The 18,720-nt window shown below is 37.6% G+C and overlaps 2 protein-coding genes across 2 annotated transcripts in view; both read left to right on the top strand.

The window, feature by feature from the left end:
- Positions 1 to 4,630: 4,630 nt before the first annotated feature.
- Positions 4,631 to 15,514, top strand: LOC107562321 (venom phosphodiesterase 2-like). The gene is made up of 6 exons (XM_016246953.1): positions 4,631 to 4,655; positions 6,603 to 6,729; positions 7,578 to 7,652; positions 12,149 to 12,281; positions 13,795 to 13,939; positions 14,443 to 15,514. The coding sequence occupies exons 1-6, from the start codon at positions 4,650 to 4,652 to the stop codon at positions 14,593 to 14,595; spliced, it is 639 nt and encodes a 212-aa protein (XP_016102439.1). The 5' UTR covers positions 4,631 to 4,649; the 3' UTR covers positions 14,596 to 15,514.
- The window catches only part of LOC107562298 (synaptotagmin-like protein 3), a 13,949-nt gene continuing 10,451 nt past the window's right edge, over positions 15,223 to 18,720 (top strand). The window contains exons 1-2 of the mRNA XM_016246929.1: positions 15,223 to 15,296; positions 16,825 to 16,962. The gene's annotated coding sequence lies outside the window, so the exon portion shown is untranslated. The remainder of the gene's footprint in view (positions 15,297 to 16,824; positions 16,963 to 18,720) is intronic.

The following is an 18,720-nucleotide window of genomic DNA, read 5'->3' as shown; positions in this document are numbered from 1 at the left end:
GCGAACAAAGGCGACGATATCGCTGGAAAAAAAGGGGGGGGGGGGGGGGGGGGGGGCGCAGTTCTCCTCTGGCCAGACGAACCAGAGGTTGTTCCAGCATAGTCAGATTTTGCGGAGGACTCATCTGGTTCCTGTGGTCTTGTCCCGGTGGCCGTCTGGGAGACAAGGTCTTCACTGGGGATCTGTCTCTGGGGCTCATCTAGTTGTTCTGCTCTCCGCTGACAATCAGGGCTGTATAGGTCCTCTCTAGGTGCTGATCCACCATCTGGGCTGGATACGTACTGGAGCCGGGTGACTGCAGTGACCATCTGATCTGGATACTGACTGGATCTGGTGGCTACGGTGACCTCGGAATAAGAAAGAAACAGACTAATATTAGCGTAGATGCCATTCTTCTAACGATGTAACAAGTACATTCGGGTGTTATTGGAACTGTTCCCACTTCGGGTTGACCAAATTAATGCAGCCTAATAATCCTTTAACAGATTTGAATAATAGAAATGTGTTAGTGTGCTATGTGTAAGCCAGGTTAAAGAGATGGGTCTTTAATCTAGATTCAAACTGACAGAGTGTGTCTGCCTCCCGAACAATGTTAGGTAGAGTAAAAGTAGAAATTACTTTGGTAACACTTCAGTATAGGGACCAATTCCCATTATTAACTAGTTGCTTATTAGCATGCCTATTATTAATATATTGGCTGTTTATTAATACATAAAAAGCATACAGGGTATAGACTGTATGTATATATTCTTTCATAGATATTTTTGAGCATCAAACCCCTAATCCTAACCACTTCTTAAGAATGTAAAACATGTAACAGGCAGATCACAGGTGTTTATTGCAAAAAATGGCCATAAAACAGTATAAAAGTATTACAAATTGTTGTATTCCAAGTCTTCTGAAGCCATGCTAGATCTTTTATGAAGTGAGGAGAAAAGAGCGAAACTTAATACAGTCACATCTGATTCAAAAGATAAATCCAAACTTTATCATGATGTAATTGGTCATGAGACTCGCAAGAGCCAATCAGATTTCACAATCAAGGCTGATGTTGCACTTCTTCAGATGGCAGTTTTTTAATGTGCTTGTGATTTGAGCATTATGTTGGATGGAGACGGGATTGCTTTTGGGTGTGTTTCTTATAAAAATCAATTGTTTTGCCTAGAAAACTTGGAATATTTGTATTTTTTTAACCAATTTGTTGGTTTTGTTTTATATTGACAATTGTGACTAATTGGCTTTGTTTTATATTGAGAAACGCTTAGGGGTGGGGGTTAGGTTAGATACATTTACATTTATTCATTTAGTAGACACTTTTATCCAAAGCGACTTACAATTGAACAATACAATAAGTGATTCATCATAAAGAGGCAAATAAATGCAGGAAGTGCTTGCAATACAAAGCTTCAGGCATTGTTCAGAGTAGTACAAGATAGACGGAGAGATTAAGGAAAGAGAAAGCAAAGTTGTTGTTTTTTTAAGATGAAGTCAAATAGTGACAAAAGAGATGAGTTTTCAGGTGTCGCTTGAAAATTGTCAGGGATTCAGCATTCCAGATAGGGGTGGGAAGTTCATTCCACCAGCCAGGAATGGTGAACAAGAATGTTCTGGAAAGTGATTTTGTGCCTCTCTGTGATGGTACCACAAGGCGTCGCTCACTCAAAAGTGAGTGGAAGTAGGAGGGTGCTGAGCCTGTGGCTGTTCTATATGCAAGCATCAATGTCTTGAACTTGATGCGAGCTGCAAACGGGAGCCAGTGCAAGCAGATAAGGAGAGGTGTGACGTGGGCTCTTTTGTGCTCGTTAAAGACCAGTCGTGCTGCTGCATTCTGAATCATTTGTAAAGGTTTGATTGTGTATGATGGAAGTTCAGCCAGAAGAGCATTGCAGTAGTCCAGTCTAGAAATGACAAGGGCCTGGACAAGATGTTGTGCAGCATGCTCCGTTAGGAAGGGCCTTTCTGATGTTGTGCTATGCAAACCTGCAAAATCAAGAAGTTTTTGCAATGTGGTCTTTGAAAGTCAGCTGGTCATAAAAGATTACACCAAGATTTCTGACTGAACTTGATGGGGTAATTGTTGATTAACCTAACTGGATGGTGAAATCATGCTGTAGAGTTGGAGTGGTAGGGATGACAAGAAGATCAGTCTTTGCCAGGTTGAGCTGTAGGTGATGTTCTTTCATCCATGCTGAGATGTCTGCCAGGCAGTCTGAAATCTGTGCAGCTACCGTTGGATCGTCTGGTTGAAATGAGAGATAGAGCTGTGTGTCATCAGCATAGCAATGATAGGAGAAACCATGTACCTCTATGATGGGACCCAGTGATGTAGTGTATATGTAGAAGAGGAGGGGTCCAAGAACTGATCCCTGAGGTACTCCAGTGAGCAGTTGATGTGCTTTGGAAACCTCCCCTCCCCAGGCCACCTTGAAAGACCTACCAGTGAGATAGAATTCAAACCAGCGAAGTGGAATCCCTTTGATGCCCAGTGATGAGAGGGTGGACAGGAGTATCTGATGATTCACAGTGTAAAAAGCGGCAGATAGATCCAGCAGAATGAGAACTGATGATTTGGAATCAGCTTTTGCAATCCGCAAGGCTTCAGTGACTGAGAGTAGCGCAGTCTCAGTTGAATGTCCACTTCTGAAACCTGATTGGTTAGCATCCAGTTGGATTGCATTCTATTCTGTGAAAGAAATTAGGATACCTGGTTGAAAACAACTCGTTCAAATGAGACAGGCCTGTAGCTATCTGTAAGTGAAGTGTTTAAATGGGTCAGAGGGTGCTGCATGCACTTTTACAAGTTGTTTGAACTGAAATTTGTGTTGGCAGTGTGTGTACACAACCACCCTATAACGATAAAAATTCACCCAGTGTTTTTTTTTTATCTGGTTAAATGTTTTCCCTTTTCTCAAATCGAGCCGATCTCCACGATAGTTTGATTGACAGTAGTGTTTCAGCACAGACTGGACTGGTGTCTTACCTCAGACCCGCCCTGAGTGAGCTGTCATCAGTCTGCCATTGTTTCACCGCTGGAGCAGATGTAGACAAGAATGACTCCTAAGCGATTGAGGTGTTCTGTTGTTGGATGTAATAATGAACAGCAGTCGTCATTTACTCCCGACATCTGAGCTGCTGAACTCGCAGTGGATTACATTGTTTCTGAAGGGAATGCACCCCCGATCTACATAAATGCGTCTATGTTCGCGCAAATCATTCATGATCCAGCTTCATCTACAGAAGAAGTGAGTATAATGTTTTGTAATGAATCTTTGCAAATCGCCATTCCTAATAATGTGCTAATTAACAAGTTTCACGATAAATGCGGCTAAAGTAAACAGTCTCTCTGAGAGCAGCTAGACCCCAAATAATCATATCAACTTGTGGAAAATGGGCATCCTATGACCCCTTTAATGTAGGTTTTTTGAGCAGTGGGGTTACCCGAGCCTGCTTGAATGCAGTGAAGAAAGTGCCTGTGAGGAGAGATGTGTTAATGATGTGTCGGAGTGCTGGTAAGAGTGTAGGGGAGATTGCTTGGAGAAGGTGTGATGGGATTGGGTCTAGAGGGCATGTTGTTGGATGGCTGGAGAGAAGTTTGGATACTTCTGCCTCAGTGAGGGGACAGAAGGAGAAGATGGGAGTTTTAGCAGTAGATGTGTTTGGTTTGAGTTCCTGTGTGTGTGGAGCTTAGAACTGGCTGCTTGATTGTTCTAGTTTTGTTTGCGAGGAATGTGGCAAAGTCATCGGCTGTTAAGGAGGTGGTGGAGGGGGACAGAGGAGAGATTTGAATGTTTTGAAGAGATTACATGTGTCAGAAGCACTGTTGATCTTGTTGTAAAAATATGAAGACTTGGCAGTATGGACTTCAGCAGAGAAAGATGAAAGCAAAGAATGATACATACTCCGATCTGATGGATCTTTTGATTTGCACCATTTTCTCTCTGCTGCCCTGAGTTTGGACCGATGCTCACAAAGAACATCAGATAACCAGGGGTTAGAAGGGCCAGCTCGTGCTGGCCTGGAGGAGAGAGGACATAGGCATATATTGTCTTGACAAGAAGTTAAAGTGGAGCATAAAGTGTCAGTTGCTGCGTTCACATCCAGAGATGAGAAATGGGTAGGTTAGGGAAGAGAGGAAAAGACTACAGAAGAAAGATGTGAGGGTGAAAGGAATGGCGGTTTTGTCTAAAGGTAACGTCTCGGTTACGTATGTAACCCTCGTTCCCTGAAGGAGGGAACGGAGGTAGGGCTATTTAACGTATGTACGAGGATATGTTGTTTACATTCAGATCAAAGTGTGAACAACATAAACAGCGTATAACCGTACGGTGCTGCTGACACAGAACAGCATACGTTGTTTACGGGTGTGATACTCTCCAAAATGGCGCTACGGTGTAGTGGAGGAGACGAATTGTTGAATAAAGTCATTATTTTTGTTTTCTTTGCGCACAAAAAGTATTCTCGTAGCTTTAGTAAAATTACGGTTGAACCGCTATTGTCACACGGATTATTTTAACGATCTCCTTGCTACGTTTCTGTGCCTTGATCATGTTTGGACCCTTGCTGGCTATGCAGAAAGCGCTCGGATTTCATCAAAAATATCTTAATTTGTGTTTCGGAGATGAACGAAGGTCTTATGGATTTGGAACGACATGAGGGTGAGTAATTGGTGACAGAATTTTCATTTTTGGTTGAACTAACCCTTTAAGTGACCTTTACATTTCTAAAAGTACAATTTAAAAAATACACTTATGATTTGACATACACTAAAAGTGCATAGTCAATATAATTAAGTGCACTTCTTTTTCACAAGGGTGAGTAACCACTGGTGAAATTAGATGAGATTAAGTGCAATTAAACACACTTCATTTTCACAAACTAAATTTGTAATGACGGTTCAAACAGGAACGTGTATGTATGTGTGCAGAGGGTTTAATGGTCATGCTCAGTGAGGTCAGGAAATATGATAGACGGCCTCACTCTCCACCCTTCAGCATGTGCTGCTCATTTTGTGGGCCAACCGCAGAGTAAATCACAATCTCTAGCATCATCATCACACTCGCTAACACTCGACACAACGAGACAGTGACAAACTGCAGTCGCTCATCAAGCGTTTTCTCGGCTCCATGCAGTGTGTTTTGATTGTTACTGTAATTTTTTGTCAATTAACTAAAAAAAGTGATAGTTCATCCAAAAAAGAAAATTCTGATACAAAAAAATGAGTTTTTGAAGTATATACTAGTCACTCTTTTCCATATTCAATTCAATTCACGTTTATTTGTACAGCGCTTTTCACAATACAAATCATTGCAAAGCAACTTTACAGCAAATTAAGTTTCTACAATATTTATTTATAGCTTATCAGTGGTGACTGTCAGTTAATGTACATATGGCAGAAATGTACGGAAAAATCAATTAAAGACGTAATCAAACAGACGATGAACACTATTAACAGCAATTATTATATGATGCAATCAAACTTATAGCAAAATGTGGTAGTTCTGTATGTTGTTTCAGGGTTGGCATCATCTGAGGTCCTCTGAGGGGTTGGCATCATCTCTTCTCAGGTGTTCTGGATCCAGACTGAAGCTTAAAACAGAGAAATAAATAGAGACATAATTAGCGTAGCTGCTGGTCCAACCAAGCAAAATTGATTTGTTGACTGAAATTCTTCATACAGATAATTTTTTGCAGGAAGGAGCACAGTTGAGCAGACACAACTTTTTCAAAAATTTTAGACATAAAAAGATGATTTGAGATGGGTCACCATATGATGAAGGTGAAAGAATACTGAAAGCATACTTCAGTTTTGACCCAAACTCTTAAGCCCAAAGCCCAAAGTATACTGTATGTTTTTATTTCCACAATTAAATACATAATTTTTGTATACTTGTTTGCAAACAACTAGTCAGCACATGTGCACTAGAACTAGTACTGTACTTGACTTTCCAGTGTCTGCAATATTTCTGTCCAGGGGTTAAGATGGATAAAAATGTCTTTTGTGGGCATTTATGTTTTTGTATGTAAGTTGAGGGTATCTCTTATGACGGCCACACATTACATGATGTTAGCCCTGATTTTCCGCACTCCAACATTTAATAGCGATCGCAGACAAACACCTGAAATCTGAGACAAATCGGTGCTCATTCACATGAGTAGATAATGTTAAAGTCTTTTTTTTATGTGAACTAAATGAAATCATCTGTATTCTCTCATTTTCTTTATACGTAAAACAACTACAAGCCACAACCTGAGGCTGTGAAATGACGCATGTGACCACAGCTGGAGTTTTTCAGGCTTCAGGCCTGATCTTGTTTTTTGTTTTGCGTGGGAGTAACTTCAAGAGCTAAACATCATGACTTCACTATCATGACTATCAAATCATCCCATACAGAGTGTTTAAAAGTCAGATTGTGAAGAATGCATTTTAAGTACTATTAAGTCAAGATTAGAGATGTGTTTCATAAAAAGCAAACTGGCCTTTCTCTCAAAGCTCTTAAATTACTGTAGGAAATCTCTGTTAAGTGGCACTTGATGAGTGTTTTAAACACTAAGCACTGTTTCCTCTGATCATTGATTTTCTTTCTTCTCTTTTTCAAACAAAGGTGAGTGTCCAGCCCTCAGCAGACATATGTGTGCGTGCAGATGTGCGTGTACAGGCCAGTGCGAGACAGTCCTGCTCATTCTATAAGAACAATTCCACTCTGACCTTTGGCCTCCTGCATCCACCCAGTGAGTCCAACAGGATATCTGTATTTACGTTAAGACCTTTACACAAAACTCACTATTCAGTTCACTTTCTGACCTCTTTTAAGTATGGGAAAAGGTCCTAGAGTTCGATTAGAGCTATAAGTGATATTAGCTAATAAATGCTTTTTTTTTTTTTTTAAATTTATTTGAATGAAGTACATGATATGATACATTCTGGAAATAAACCCATAAATACAAATATTTATAAGTGATTTAATTGAAAAACAAGCGCACAGTTGCTTATAATATAGTAAGCAAATATGGTATGTGGTATATTTGTTCAAGTTTTTAAAACAAGTGTCTTATGCTCACCAAGGCTGCAATTATTTGATCGAAAATGCAGTATAAACCGAAATATTGTGAAATGTTATTACAATTTGAAATAAGTGCTTTATATCTTAATATATATATATATATATATAATTTTTTTAAAATTTGTATTATTATCAATGTTGAAAACAGTTGTGCTGCTGCTATATATTTTTGTGGATTACGTATTATTCAAGATTTTTTGATGAATAAAAAGTTCAACTGAATAACACTATTTGTATATAAATCTTTTGTAACAATATAAAAGTCTTTACTGTCACTTTTGATCAATTTAATGCATCCTTGCTGAATAAAAGAATCAGTTCTTTCTTTCTGACCCCAAATTTTTGAACAGCATTGTACAGTTTAGGGGTCATTATACACAAATCTTTAACCACTCAATTCTGCAATTTGGCCAGTCAGTGTATCCATAGATCTGTGTAATAAAAGAGTTGTGTTTACTCTGCTATGTCTGTAGTGTTTTGTATGACAGGACTCTAAATGCTTTCTCTCTCCCTCAGACTTCAGTCCTACAGGAACTGAGCCAGACTCCTTAATTACAAGCAACATGGTGCCCATGTTTCCTGCTTTCAAAGGTAAGCTATGTTTTACATTCAGCTTATAACATTACACAGACTGCAGGGAGACAAAACCTGACAACTGGGATCTCTTTCTTTATTGCACTTTTTGTGATTTATTGTGTTGTACGCTTGCAATTTGCATGTTTGTTCTGGCAAGAACTGCATGATGTCTTTCTTCTGACTGCCAATACGAATATTTCCAAAAGATTTGCTGTTTACTTGAATAGTTGGAAAGTAAATGGAAAGTTAATGGCATGCTGGAATCAAGAATCTACGCATTTTAGCTCTGAGGTTGGTTAAAATGTAGATTTTATTAGGGATTCAAGCATGAAGTGCTAGGAAATATTATGGTCATTATGATTTATTTGTTATATTTGTGCAAAAAAAACGTACAGTTCAATTAGACGCACAACCTTTGATGTCAACAATAGCAAAAAAAAAAAAACTGGAGTCTAGAGTGCCATTGTCAATAATCATCAAAAAAAATACTGAACTTTGTATTCAGAATGGGTTCCACATGCCAGTAGACATATTTTTTTATTTCATTTTTCATTTTTATTAAAAGGCTGGAATTCTGCATTCCAGCTCATAAAGGCAGAATTGACAACTTTCTGTTTGAAAACGTGTAATACATTGACACTAGAAGTCAGAAAAAAGTAATGCAGAAATCCTTAACATAGCAAAAGACTTTGCCCACCATAATGGCACCCATGAATATTTATACTGATAATAAACATTCACTTTAAAGGGGTGTCCAAACCTGTGGAGGGCTGCTGTCCAGCAGAGTTCAGCTCCAATCCTAATCAAACACACCTGAACCAGCGAATCAAGATCTTACTAGGCATACTAGAAACATCCAGGCAGGTGTGTTGAGGCAAGTTGGAGCTAAACTCTGCAGGACAGTGGCCCTCCAGGACCGAGTTTGGACTCGCCTGACTTTAAGCAAGTAGAATGTTTTTCTCACTCAAAGTTCCTACATTGCATGAGAATTAAATCTGTTTTGCAAGTGTTTGCATAGACATGGGTGTGAACCTTGATCTACAGTGCTGGGTCACTCTACAGATCTACAGAGTGAGTGTTGTCCTACTAAACTACTAAAACACTTTCAAAATCAATGAGACTATATATGAGAAAGCTGTGCTCTAATTTAATAAAGATATGCAACACTCCCTGAAAAGGTAAATGTTCTCAAGTTAAAGCTGCCCTATAATTAGAATCAGTTGATCACAGCTGAATTGAGGCCAGCAAGCATTTATACCAAAATCAAAGAAAGAGTCCCGCAGGAACACTTGACCTGCCAAAAAACACCTAGGAATGCTCAACAGAGCACACAAAGAACTGCAAGTTTCTCAGCGTACTTTCATGGCTCTGTTATCAGAGTGAGACAAAAAATGGACTTGATGAGAGAACAGAGACAGAGATGACAGACATGCTGTTTTGTGTTTATATGGGCCTGTAGACGAACATAAAATTGGCATCTCAGGGATATTTCGTATTTGACATGTCTTTAAAGTGCCCCTATTATGGGTAATGAAAGGTTCATATTTCGGTTTTGGGAGTCCCCAACAACAGGTTGACATGCATGCAATGTCAAAAAACACTTTCATTGTCTTATAATATGCATTTATTTTTACCTTACTTGCTCAACGAGTCCCAAACGATTCGCTCAACGATTCATTTTTTCAAACCTTTCCTTTGCGTGACTCTAATCTGCGGTGATTGGTCCGATTGGTCTCATTTTAATTTCATCAAGAGCCTGTAATGCCTGATAAAGCAGCGTTTGTGAGCGCAGTGCTGCTTTGTGTACAGCGTTACCGGGGAAACAGCTATTTTACCTCCAAAAGTGGCATCTAGTGGCAAAGAATGAATTTGCATTTTCATTCAGACCAATGCTAAAAGACCAACAAGTGTGCGGGCAATATGCTAATGTTTCATGTTGACCTCAACATGATGAAACGGCTTGGGATTCGTTTTAAAAACGACTCGTTTCAATGATTCAGAGTCGACTCTTTCTTTTGAGAGACAATAACTTTATACACGGTGCACTTTCAGATTTAAAACTTTGCAGGATGTTTTCAATCACTTAGAGCTATGTTACACACTGCATGAAAGGAAATTTTCAAAAAAAAAAATCCATAATAGGGGCACTTTAATTAACTGTCACCGTCCCACCTGTGGGACGCTTGGCGCTCTTTTTTGTTGTTGTCCTTTTTCTCTATCAAATCTTTTAGTAATCATCATAAAGTATATATCATTTGAAAGCTTAGAAGCCCAAGATACATCCTCTGAAAACCATTTTGAAATCGGACATTGCGTTACCTTAGAAATGGTACTTTAATATCTTGTGGCGGTCTCCTCCCCCTTAGTGGGCGGTGTCAAGTGTCATATTACAAAATGCATTATGGTCTTTTAGAATCAAACCTTTTGACAAATCTTGACAAAAAACATTTCATTGAAAAGGTCTGAGTCTCAGGATTCCATATTTGGTGGATATAATTCTATTTTGAGATAGAAGTAATATTGACAGAGAAATCTAGACATTTGTGACAGAAAAATGCATAAAAAAATTTAGATGGCACCTGGTGGCTGTTTGTGGTATGACGCCCTAAATAAAATGTCACAGGAACCTAAATTTTTTTCATATCAACTTCAAATTTGGAACATAACTTATTTAGAAATAAGGCTTTAATTTTATACCAGTTTTAGAGTAAAACCTGTTATGTAAAATATTTATAATAAATAAAATACAATAAAATTAATATAGTGAATTTTATTTACAGTACATTTAAACTTCTATAACTTTTTGATACTTTAATCCTCTTTTGCAATAATCTGCTGACTTTCTTCTTTAAAAAGAGACCAAGCTTAGGTCGGTATTCCAAAGTGTTAATAAATTACAACAATTTAAGTTTGGATAGTGCACTTTCATGTCTATTTTAAAAAATGGGGGGGTGACAGTTAAGGGGTTAAAGGGATAATTCACCCAAAAATGAAAATTGTCATCGGTTACTCGCCCTCAAGTTGTTCCAAACCTTTATGAGTTTTTTTCTTCTGTCGAAGACAAAAAAATATATATTTTGAAGAATGCTGGTAACCAAACAGTTTCTGGTAGCCATTGACTTTTATAGTATTTTTTTCTCATATACTATGGAAGTCAATGGGGACCAACAACTGTTTGGTTCTTCTAAATATCCCATTTTTTGTTTGACAAAAGAAAGAAACTCATACAGGTATGAGACAACTTGAGGGTGAGTAAACGATGACAGAATTTTGTCTACACTAATGCGACAAAGCTTTAGGGGAATTCAGAAATCACAGAACAAACGGCATAAATAACAAACATACAAAGGTGCTATAGAGCAGCATTCTATTTTTAATCATTTTGGATGCACATTATGGCATTATTGTAGACCCGCCTTGGAAATGTTCCTGTAAAATTGTTATACTCTGAAAACCCATCTCAACAATTCCAGGAATCAATTAAAAAGCTTTACACCAGGTGATCCTCACAAGTCATAATGAAGGCAGCTCTGCTGTATTAAAACGCAGTATTGAGTCATTTGTCTGTGAACCAAATTAACTGATGTTTTGCTTTAACCTCAGAGACTCATCAGTGGTAATTGCAACACCTGTGTATGGTAAACACTTTCTTCACTCTGTATTGTACAAGTATTTAGATCAAAGTGAAAATGACTCCTTTCATTTCCCAAACTAACTCCACCAACATGACGTGCATGTAGAACATTAACTATCTGCATTCCATTAGAAATCAATCTGTGTTTTAGTGCATCTACAGAGGGATAATCTAAAAAAATTGTGGTTTGTACTTTGGGTGCACCAGCATTTCATAACACATCTGTTATCGGTTGATTACGCAAGTATATTGTTTATGCATTTATCATAGACCTATTATTCATATGAATCCAAAACAGCATCGTTCATTAGGATCCTTTTTGCAACACTTGTTTGGTTTCAGTCACTTAATAATCTTGATGTTTTTAACTTCCGCAAGATGCAACTTTTAAGTATAGTAATTATGCATAAACAGAATAATGGACAGCACTAACATTGTGATTATGTCTCGAACATTGCTTTCACTGTTTTACATATCATTTGATGTTATCATGTTACGTAAACCTCTCCTGTACTGTGAGTCTCAGTGTTATTTTAATACCATTAAACTAAAGAGTTTGTTACATTTTCTGTTTTCATTTTAATTTTGGTTAGACTTGTAGTCATTTGTGTTATTGGCATTTTAATGTCTTTTTTAAATGTCTAAATAGTTTGTATTAAGATTTAGTTTTAGTTATTTTAATATGTTAACTTTAAATAAAAATGAGGCGTTGCCTTGGCACATAAAATGCTAACATAAAACTTGATATATTTTATTTAAGTAAATGTTTATATTAGTAATATATCGGTAATAACCCTGCTATGTCTGTTCTGTGGCTTTTAGATCTTTCATGCTTGATTATAGTCGCTGTTGTTCGTGTCTAATGTCTTTGTGACAGATATCTGGAATCACTTTCACGATGTTCTGCTGCTGAAGTATTCACAAAAGCTGAATGGAGTCAATGTTGTGAGCGGACCAATATTTGACAACGACTTTGATGGGAACTATGACTTTTTGAACAAGGGAACCCCGTAAGTTTGCAAAATGAACCTGTGTGTGAAAGATCCCCTTTTTTTATATCACTGACCAGTTTCGTTTTGAAAATATTCCAGTCCATATATAATATCCGGTCTTCAGTGTAACATGCTCCTTCAGAAATCGTTGTAATATGCTGATTTGCTGCTCAAGAAATATTGATTACTATTATCACAGTAGAAGACACTTGCTTAATATTTCTGCGTGATCCTTTGACGAATAGAAAGTTAAAAAGAATATTTATCCTGAAAAAATGTTTTTTTTGTAACATTACAAAGGTCTGTCACTTTTGATCAATTTAATGCATCCTTGCTGAATAAAAGTATTAAAGGGATACTCCACCCCAAAATGAAAATGTTGTCATTAATCACTTACCCCCATGTCGTTCCAAACCCATAGAAGCTTCGTTCGTCTTTGGAACACAATTTAAGATATTTTGGATGAAAACCGGGAGGCTTGTGACTGTCCCATTGACTGCCAAGTAAATTAGACTGTCAAGGTTCAGAAAAGTATTGAAAGACATCGTCAGAATAGTCTATCTGCCATCAGTGGTTCAACCGTAACGTTATGAAGTGACGAGAATACTTTTTGTACGTGAAGAAAACAAAAATAACGACTTCATTCAACCATTCGTCTCCTCTGTGGCTCTCCGCATCACCGTAGCGCCATTTTGGAGAATAACCACTGAATGCAAGCAGCGTACGCTCTTCTGTGTCAGCCGTGCCACAAGGATACGATTTCTATGTGTATTTACACTGTGATTTGAAAGAAAACAGCGCATCCTTGTGTCGCGGCTGACACAGAAGAGCGTACGCTGCTTGCATTCAGTGGATATTCTCCAAAATGGCGCTACGGTGATGCGGACAGACATAGAGGAGACGAATTGTTGAATAAAGTTGTTATTTTAGTTTTTTCCGCGTACAAACATATTCTCGTCGCTTCATAACGTTACGGTTGAACCACTGATGGCAGATGGACTATTCTGACGATGTCTTTCATACTTTTCTGGACCTTGATAGTGTAATTTACTTGACAGTCAATGGGACAGTCACAAGCCTCCCGGTTTTCATCCAAAATATCTTAAATTGTGTTCCGGAGACGAACGAAGCTTTTATGTGTTTGGAACGACATGGGGGTAAGTTATTGATGACAAAATTTTCATTTTGGGGTGGAGTATCCCTTTAATTTCTTAAAAACCACTTTACTATTAATCCAATTTTCCTTAAATTCCACTTTAAAATCAAAATAAACTGTGGTTGGTCACTTTACATGTTGGTCAGATGGTGTTTTCCTGTCTAAGATGACAAGAACAAGATGCAAAGTGGGCCAGACTTCATGCATAAGTCTAACATCTAACTACAGTATATGAGATAAAAACATTTTTTTTTATTAGGCCAAATGCATCATTTATGACTAGACCTATTGGTAGTTCACATACTGCCCACTAGTGGCCAAATAATGCCAAAAATGTATTTAACAATGCATTAGACTGAACGCTTCTGCTTTCAGGAACGGGGCGCCCATCCCGACACATTTCTTTGTGATTCTTACAAGCTGTAAGAACTCGTCCCTTCCCATCCGACAGTGTGACGGTCCTCTAGATGCTGTGTCTTTCGTTCTTCCTCATCGAGCTGATCATCTGGAAACATGTCATGTATGTGATCAGCCATTCATGATCTGAACCACAGCAACCATAAGATTGTACAAAGTAGCTGAGTAACTTGCTTGTTAGGTAACTTGTTAACCACTTAAGTAAAAAAACAAACAAAATTAAACTAGTTAAACAACAAACATTTGGCAGTACATTTCAACCATATTTCAAAGACGATAGAACTAAATATGAAATGACATATAAAGATGTACTTAAGTCCTGAATAGGTTGAAAATTTCAACTAATTGAATTGAATGTAGATTTAAAGTGGCTGAAAACATTACATTCAGTTCACACTTAAAGTATATTATTTCCTTAAGTACTCTTAAAAGTAAGTACTTTTTCACAAGGGCAAGCATAATATGGAATAAGTTACGGAAAGATTTTATGAGATGAATCAAATAGGTTTATTAAAAAAAAGGAATTGTTGTATTTCTCTCTCATATCTCATTATGCATCTATTTTTTTTTACACACCCTGTTTTGTTCTATCATTTATTTCTCCAGAATGGCTCAGACTACTCATGGCTCCAGGATTGGGTTCAGTTTCACGTGACGCGAATCAGAGACGTTGAGCTTCTGACGGGCTTGAGTTTTTACCATGACCGGATATCTGTTGCTGAAACATTACAACTCAAAACCACACTCAAAACTTTCTAGAAACGCTTATGAACTTAGACCTCATTTCACTGCGTCTGCAGGCCATGAACGGCACGTTCAGAATAGAATGGATCTGTTCACCATTGAGACCCAGCTGAGCCTTACCAGACTCTGAAACAAAGACACAAGTTCATCCAGAGAGTCTTTGAACTCCTAAAATGGGAAAATTAAAACGTTTTTATGATCTCTGCTTTAATGAAATCTTTATTCTCAGAGGCAATCTATTTATATCTGGGGAAGTACCAACTGTAGCAAAAACTGGCCCAGCCTAGAGAAACTAAAATTCTGTTTTTCCAAAAAAGAAAAAAAAACTGTTTTGCAGCACACATGTTAGTGATTTAACTGTGGTTGGACTGTGGGTCCAGCATTCAGCATGTTCCAAAAAGAAAGAGTATCCTCAAATGAAACCGTATCGAGAGCTTTTGTGCAAACGACAGGAAAGCTACATTTTCCACAGGAATCACTTTCAAAGTGTCACTTGCTATACATTGTTTTATTATATTGTATTACAACAAAAGAAACAAATGCTGTTTCCAGCAGTCTGTAGCATGCACAGCACAATTCATGATTTATTTACTCCTGTATAATAGTGGTTTGTTCTGCCCCTTCAGGCCAGAATGCAGAATTGCATCAGACAACAAAAGCAAAACTTATGTCACTGTGCATCTTTTTCTGGAGATTATATGGATTCACTCTCTCAGGTCAATTTTGATATCAATAAATATGCATCGACATTCTTTATTACATTTGTATGTTACTTTTGTTTTTCAAAGTTCATAACGTGTAAGCAGAGATGAGATTGTACTGTAGATTGTCTCATATGTATGTTGTGTATTGTCTCACTGTATTTGGTGAATATTTGGAAAAATATGTAATATTTGTGTTATATGTATTTTGTTCGTGCTGTTGTGGTTTAATACAATTAGGCGTCACTCAAAATTATCCTCTTCAATAAGTGTGCTATAGTTTACACATAGATACATACATAGTTTGGATCAATGTGATATTTTTTGTTTTGGTCTGGACCTATATATTTATACAAATTTTAAATATATGCACCACCATTCAAAAGTAGGAAGTCAGTAAGTTTTTTTTTTTTTAAATGGACAAAAGTGACAAATAAATGCTGTTCATTTGAATTTTCTATTAATTATACATAGATACATACATAGTTTGGATCAATGTGATATTTTTTGTTTTGGTCTGGACCTATATATTTATACAAATTTTAAATATATGCACCACCATTCAAAAGTAGGAAGTCAGTAAGTTTTTTTTTTTTAAATGGACAAAAGTGACAAATAAATGCTGTTCATTTGAATTTTCTATTAATTAAAGAATCCCGAAGAAAAACAAAAATCAACACAACTGTTTTCAGCACGAAGAAGATAAATGCAAATAGTCTTTTAATAAATCCACACAGGGGTAAATCAGGATGGACAGGCAGGAGCACATGTAGGGAAACATTCACTATCACATCAATAATGGACGAGGGAAAACAGGAAAGACTACACTTTAAATAGAATACGATAGTGAGGAGACATGTGGCCAAGTATGGTGACCCATACTCAGAATTAGTGCTCTGCATTTACCCATTCAAAGTGCACACACAGACCATGAACACACACCCGCAGCAGTGGGCAGCCATTTATGCTGCGGTGCCCGGGGAGCAGTTGGGGGTTCGGTGCCTTGCTCAAGTGGTATTGAAGGTGGGAGAGAGCGCTGTACATTCACTCCCCCCACCGGTACGAGACTCAAACCCGCAACATTTGGGTTACAAGTCCGACTCTCTAACCATTAGGCCACGACTTCCCCTACTGAGGCCAATGAAGATAATTAATGACACACACATGAACTAAATGACACAAGCAAACATGAGGGAAAACTAGGTCACAAAGCACATGGGGGAAGAAAACACAACAAAAGTTCAATGGGGTGTGACACTTATATCACAAGTTTAGTTCAGGTTGTTACGTTTATGTTCATGATTTCAAAACAAACAAAAACTTTTTGCATTGTAAAATATGTTTAAAAACCTTTAGTAAAATACTGAGTAACATGTATACACTCACATTACATGCATTATAAGCTAAAGAAAAAAAAGCATGTTAGAAAATCTAAATGAAACACTGAATACTTTCTGTTTTAAGATGCTTGAGAATCAAACTGCTTCTGTGGCCTTGCACAGCACTCTTCAGCTGAACATACTGTTGTTCTGGTTTATTTCAGTTTCACAGACGTGTGTCATCATCGTGTGAACAGGAAGGATGTGGAAAATGATGAACAACTCCGTCTCTCTATATAGGGTTAAGATTGCAGGTCTCTGAGCTGTCACTTCATATCACATCACAACAAACTGGCTGGAAGGTAAGTCTGCAAGCAATATTTTATCACAACGACACATTAGTGTGGCGATTATTATAATATACAGTCATCAAAGCTGTCAAATTTGAATGGGGTAAAGTTTATTAACAGCAAAGTGTAACGTTTCAGAGAAGTACATTAAACTTTTATATTTGCAAGACCTGTTGTAAATAATGTTGCTGTTTTAGTTCTTGTGTTCCTTAGCATTTAAAAGCCCTATTAACAGAAACATTGTCAATGTTGTTAACCAATACTGGCTTAAAATGTTTTTTTAGGGCTGTCAATGTGTGCAAAGACAGTTGTGAAATATGAAATGTCTTCAAAACCAAAATTTGATAAAATGCCATTCTGCTTTCAAAAGATTATTCAGTTGATTCTAATATTGTAGCACAAAAAGGTGTATTCTTTTTTTCTTCAGCATAACAGATTTTTTTTTTTAGCATATTAACGAAAAATCCCTCTATAGGGTATTGAATCACAACGTTTAGTGATGTCCCTGCTAGAGAGAGGTTTTAAGTGCATGATGCATGTAGCTCAGCTGAAAGAACTGAATCAGTCACTGCAGATCAGTTTAGTTAAGTGTCTAGTGCTTTGCAATTCAAACATATACATGTCTCAAAGAAAAAAACTGAATGTCAAGCAGGCCATCTGACTGAAAACATCTGATCTATGGGAAGCTGATTGTCATCTCACAGCTACGTATATAATAGATACATGTGGCATTTGTTAAATAAACCTTTTCTGGAAGTGGCTCTTGCAGCAAAAGCCCCTCGCAGAGAGCTGTCAGGGCCAGACATTGTGGGCTCCCGCATAACCCAATCATTGCATGACAAGCGCAGCTCACCAGACTCATATCGGAGATCATACCAGATTCATATCACATCACCATAGACACTTCACGTAAATGAGCTCATGAAGAACGGGGGAAATGACAGCAGACATTTCCCACACTCTGCTGAATTCCATGTAGGTCTGTTGACTCAGCTTCACCGTGGCTATAGGTCCCTCACACATTGTCAGAATGAGATTATATAAAAAAAATCTGCTTATGATTTGGTTTTGTAGCACTATGCATGGTAATAGTTTCTGATGCATTTTAACCAGGGATGCAAACATTTGAGGGCAATTACACGTTTTGATATGATTAATATCTCAATCAATGTTTGATGAGAAAACCCCAAGACATTATTGTTGCAGATTATTGAATTATGCTACAAAACATTGTGTAGCCTAACATTATTATTGAATAGTGTTACAAAAAGTGGCTTTAGAACTCAATGCAACCCTTTTGTTTCTTGAAACGAACTAATTTAAGTCGACCTTCAGTTTGTCCGTCCGAGGTAAACATTCACACAGAATGCATTCTTGCATTCCACCTGCGCTATTTTTGTGGACTGTGTGTGCAAACCGAAGTTTATTTTCAGGGAATATATTTTTAAATCGTGTGACGAATTAAAACACTGTTAAAAAGACGTCATGCGTTCGGTTTCACTCTGTCTAACTATTTTTGGACTTACTGTGCTTGCTCATGATGTGGTTTGGTTTGGTTTGGTGGGTCATGTGGTCAGACGTTCTCAGTTATTAGAAGAGGGGAAGGCAACATTGGCATACAAACGCATGAATGTATGTCAACTTAATTGTGTCACAGGCGTCTCTAAAGCTGCCGAGAAACCTTGAGCGTTCATCTGTACTTGTCACACATTCAGGTAGGGCTGGACGATATGGCCATATTTATATCACGATATATTTCTTAATTTCGGT

This window comes from Sinocyclocheilus grahami, unplaced genomic scaffold (genome assembly GCF_001515645.1).
Source record: "Sinocyclocheilus grahami isolate Dianchi unplaced genomic scaffold, SAMN03320097.WGS_v1.1 scaffold817.1, whole genome shotgun sequence".
Classification (NCBI taxonomy): domain Eukaryota; kingdom Metazoa; phylum Chordata; class Actinopteri; order Cypriniformes; family Cyprinidae; genus Sinocyclocheilus; species Sinocyclocheilus grahami.
This window is presented reverse-complemented; position numbering and strand designations above follow the sequence as displayed.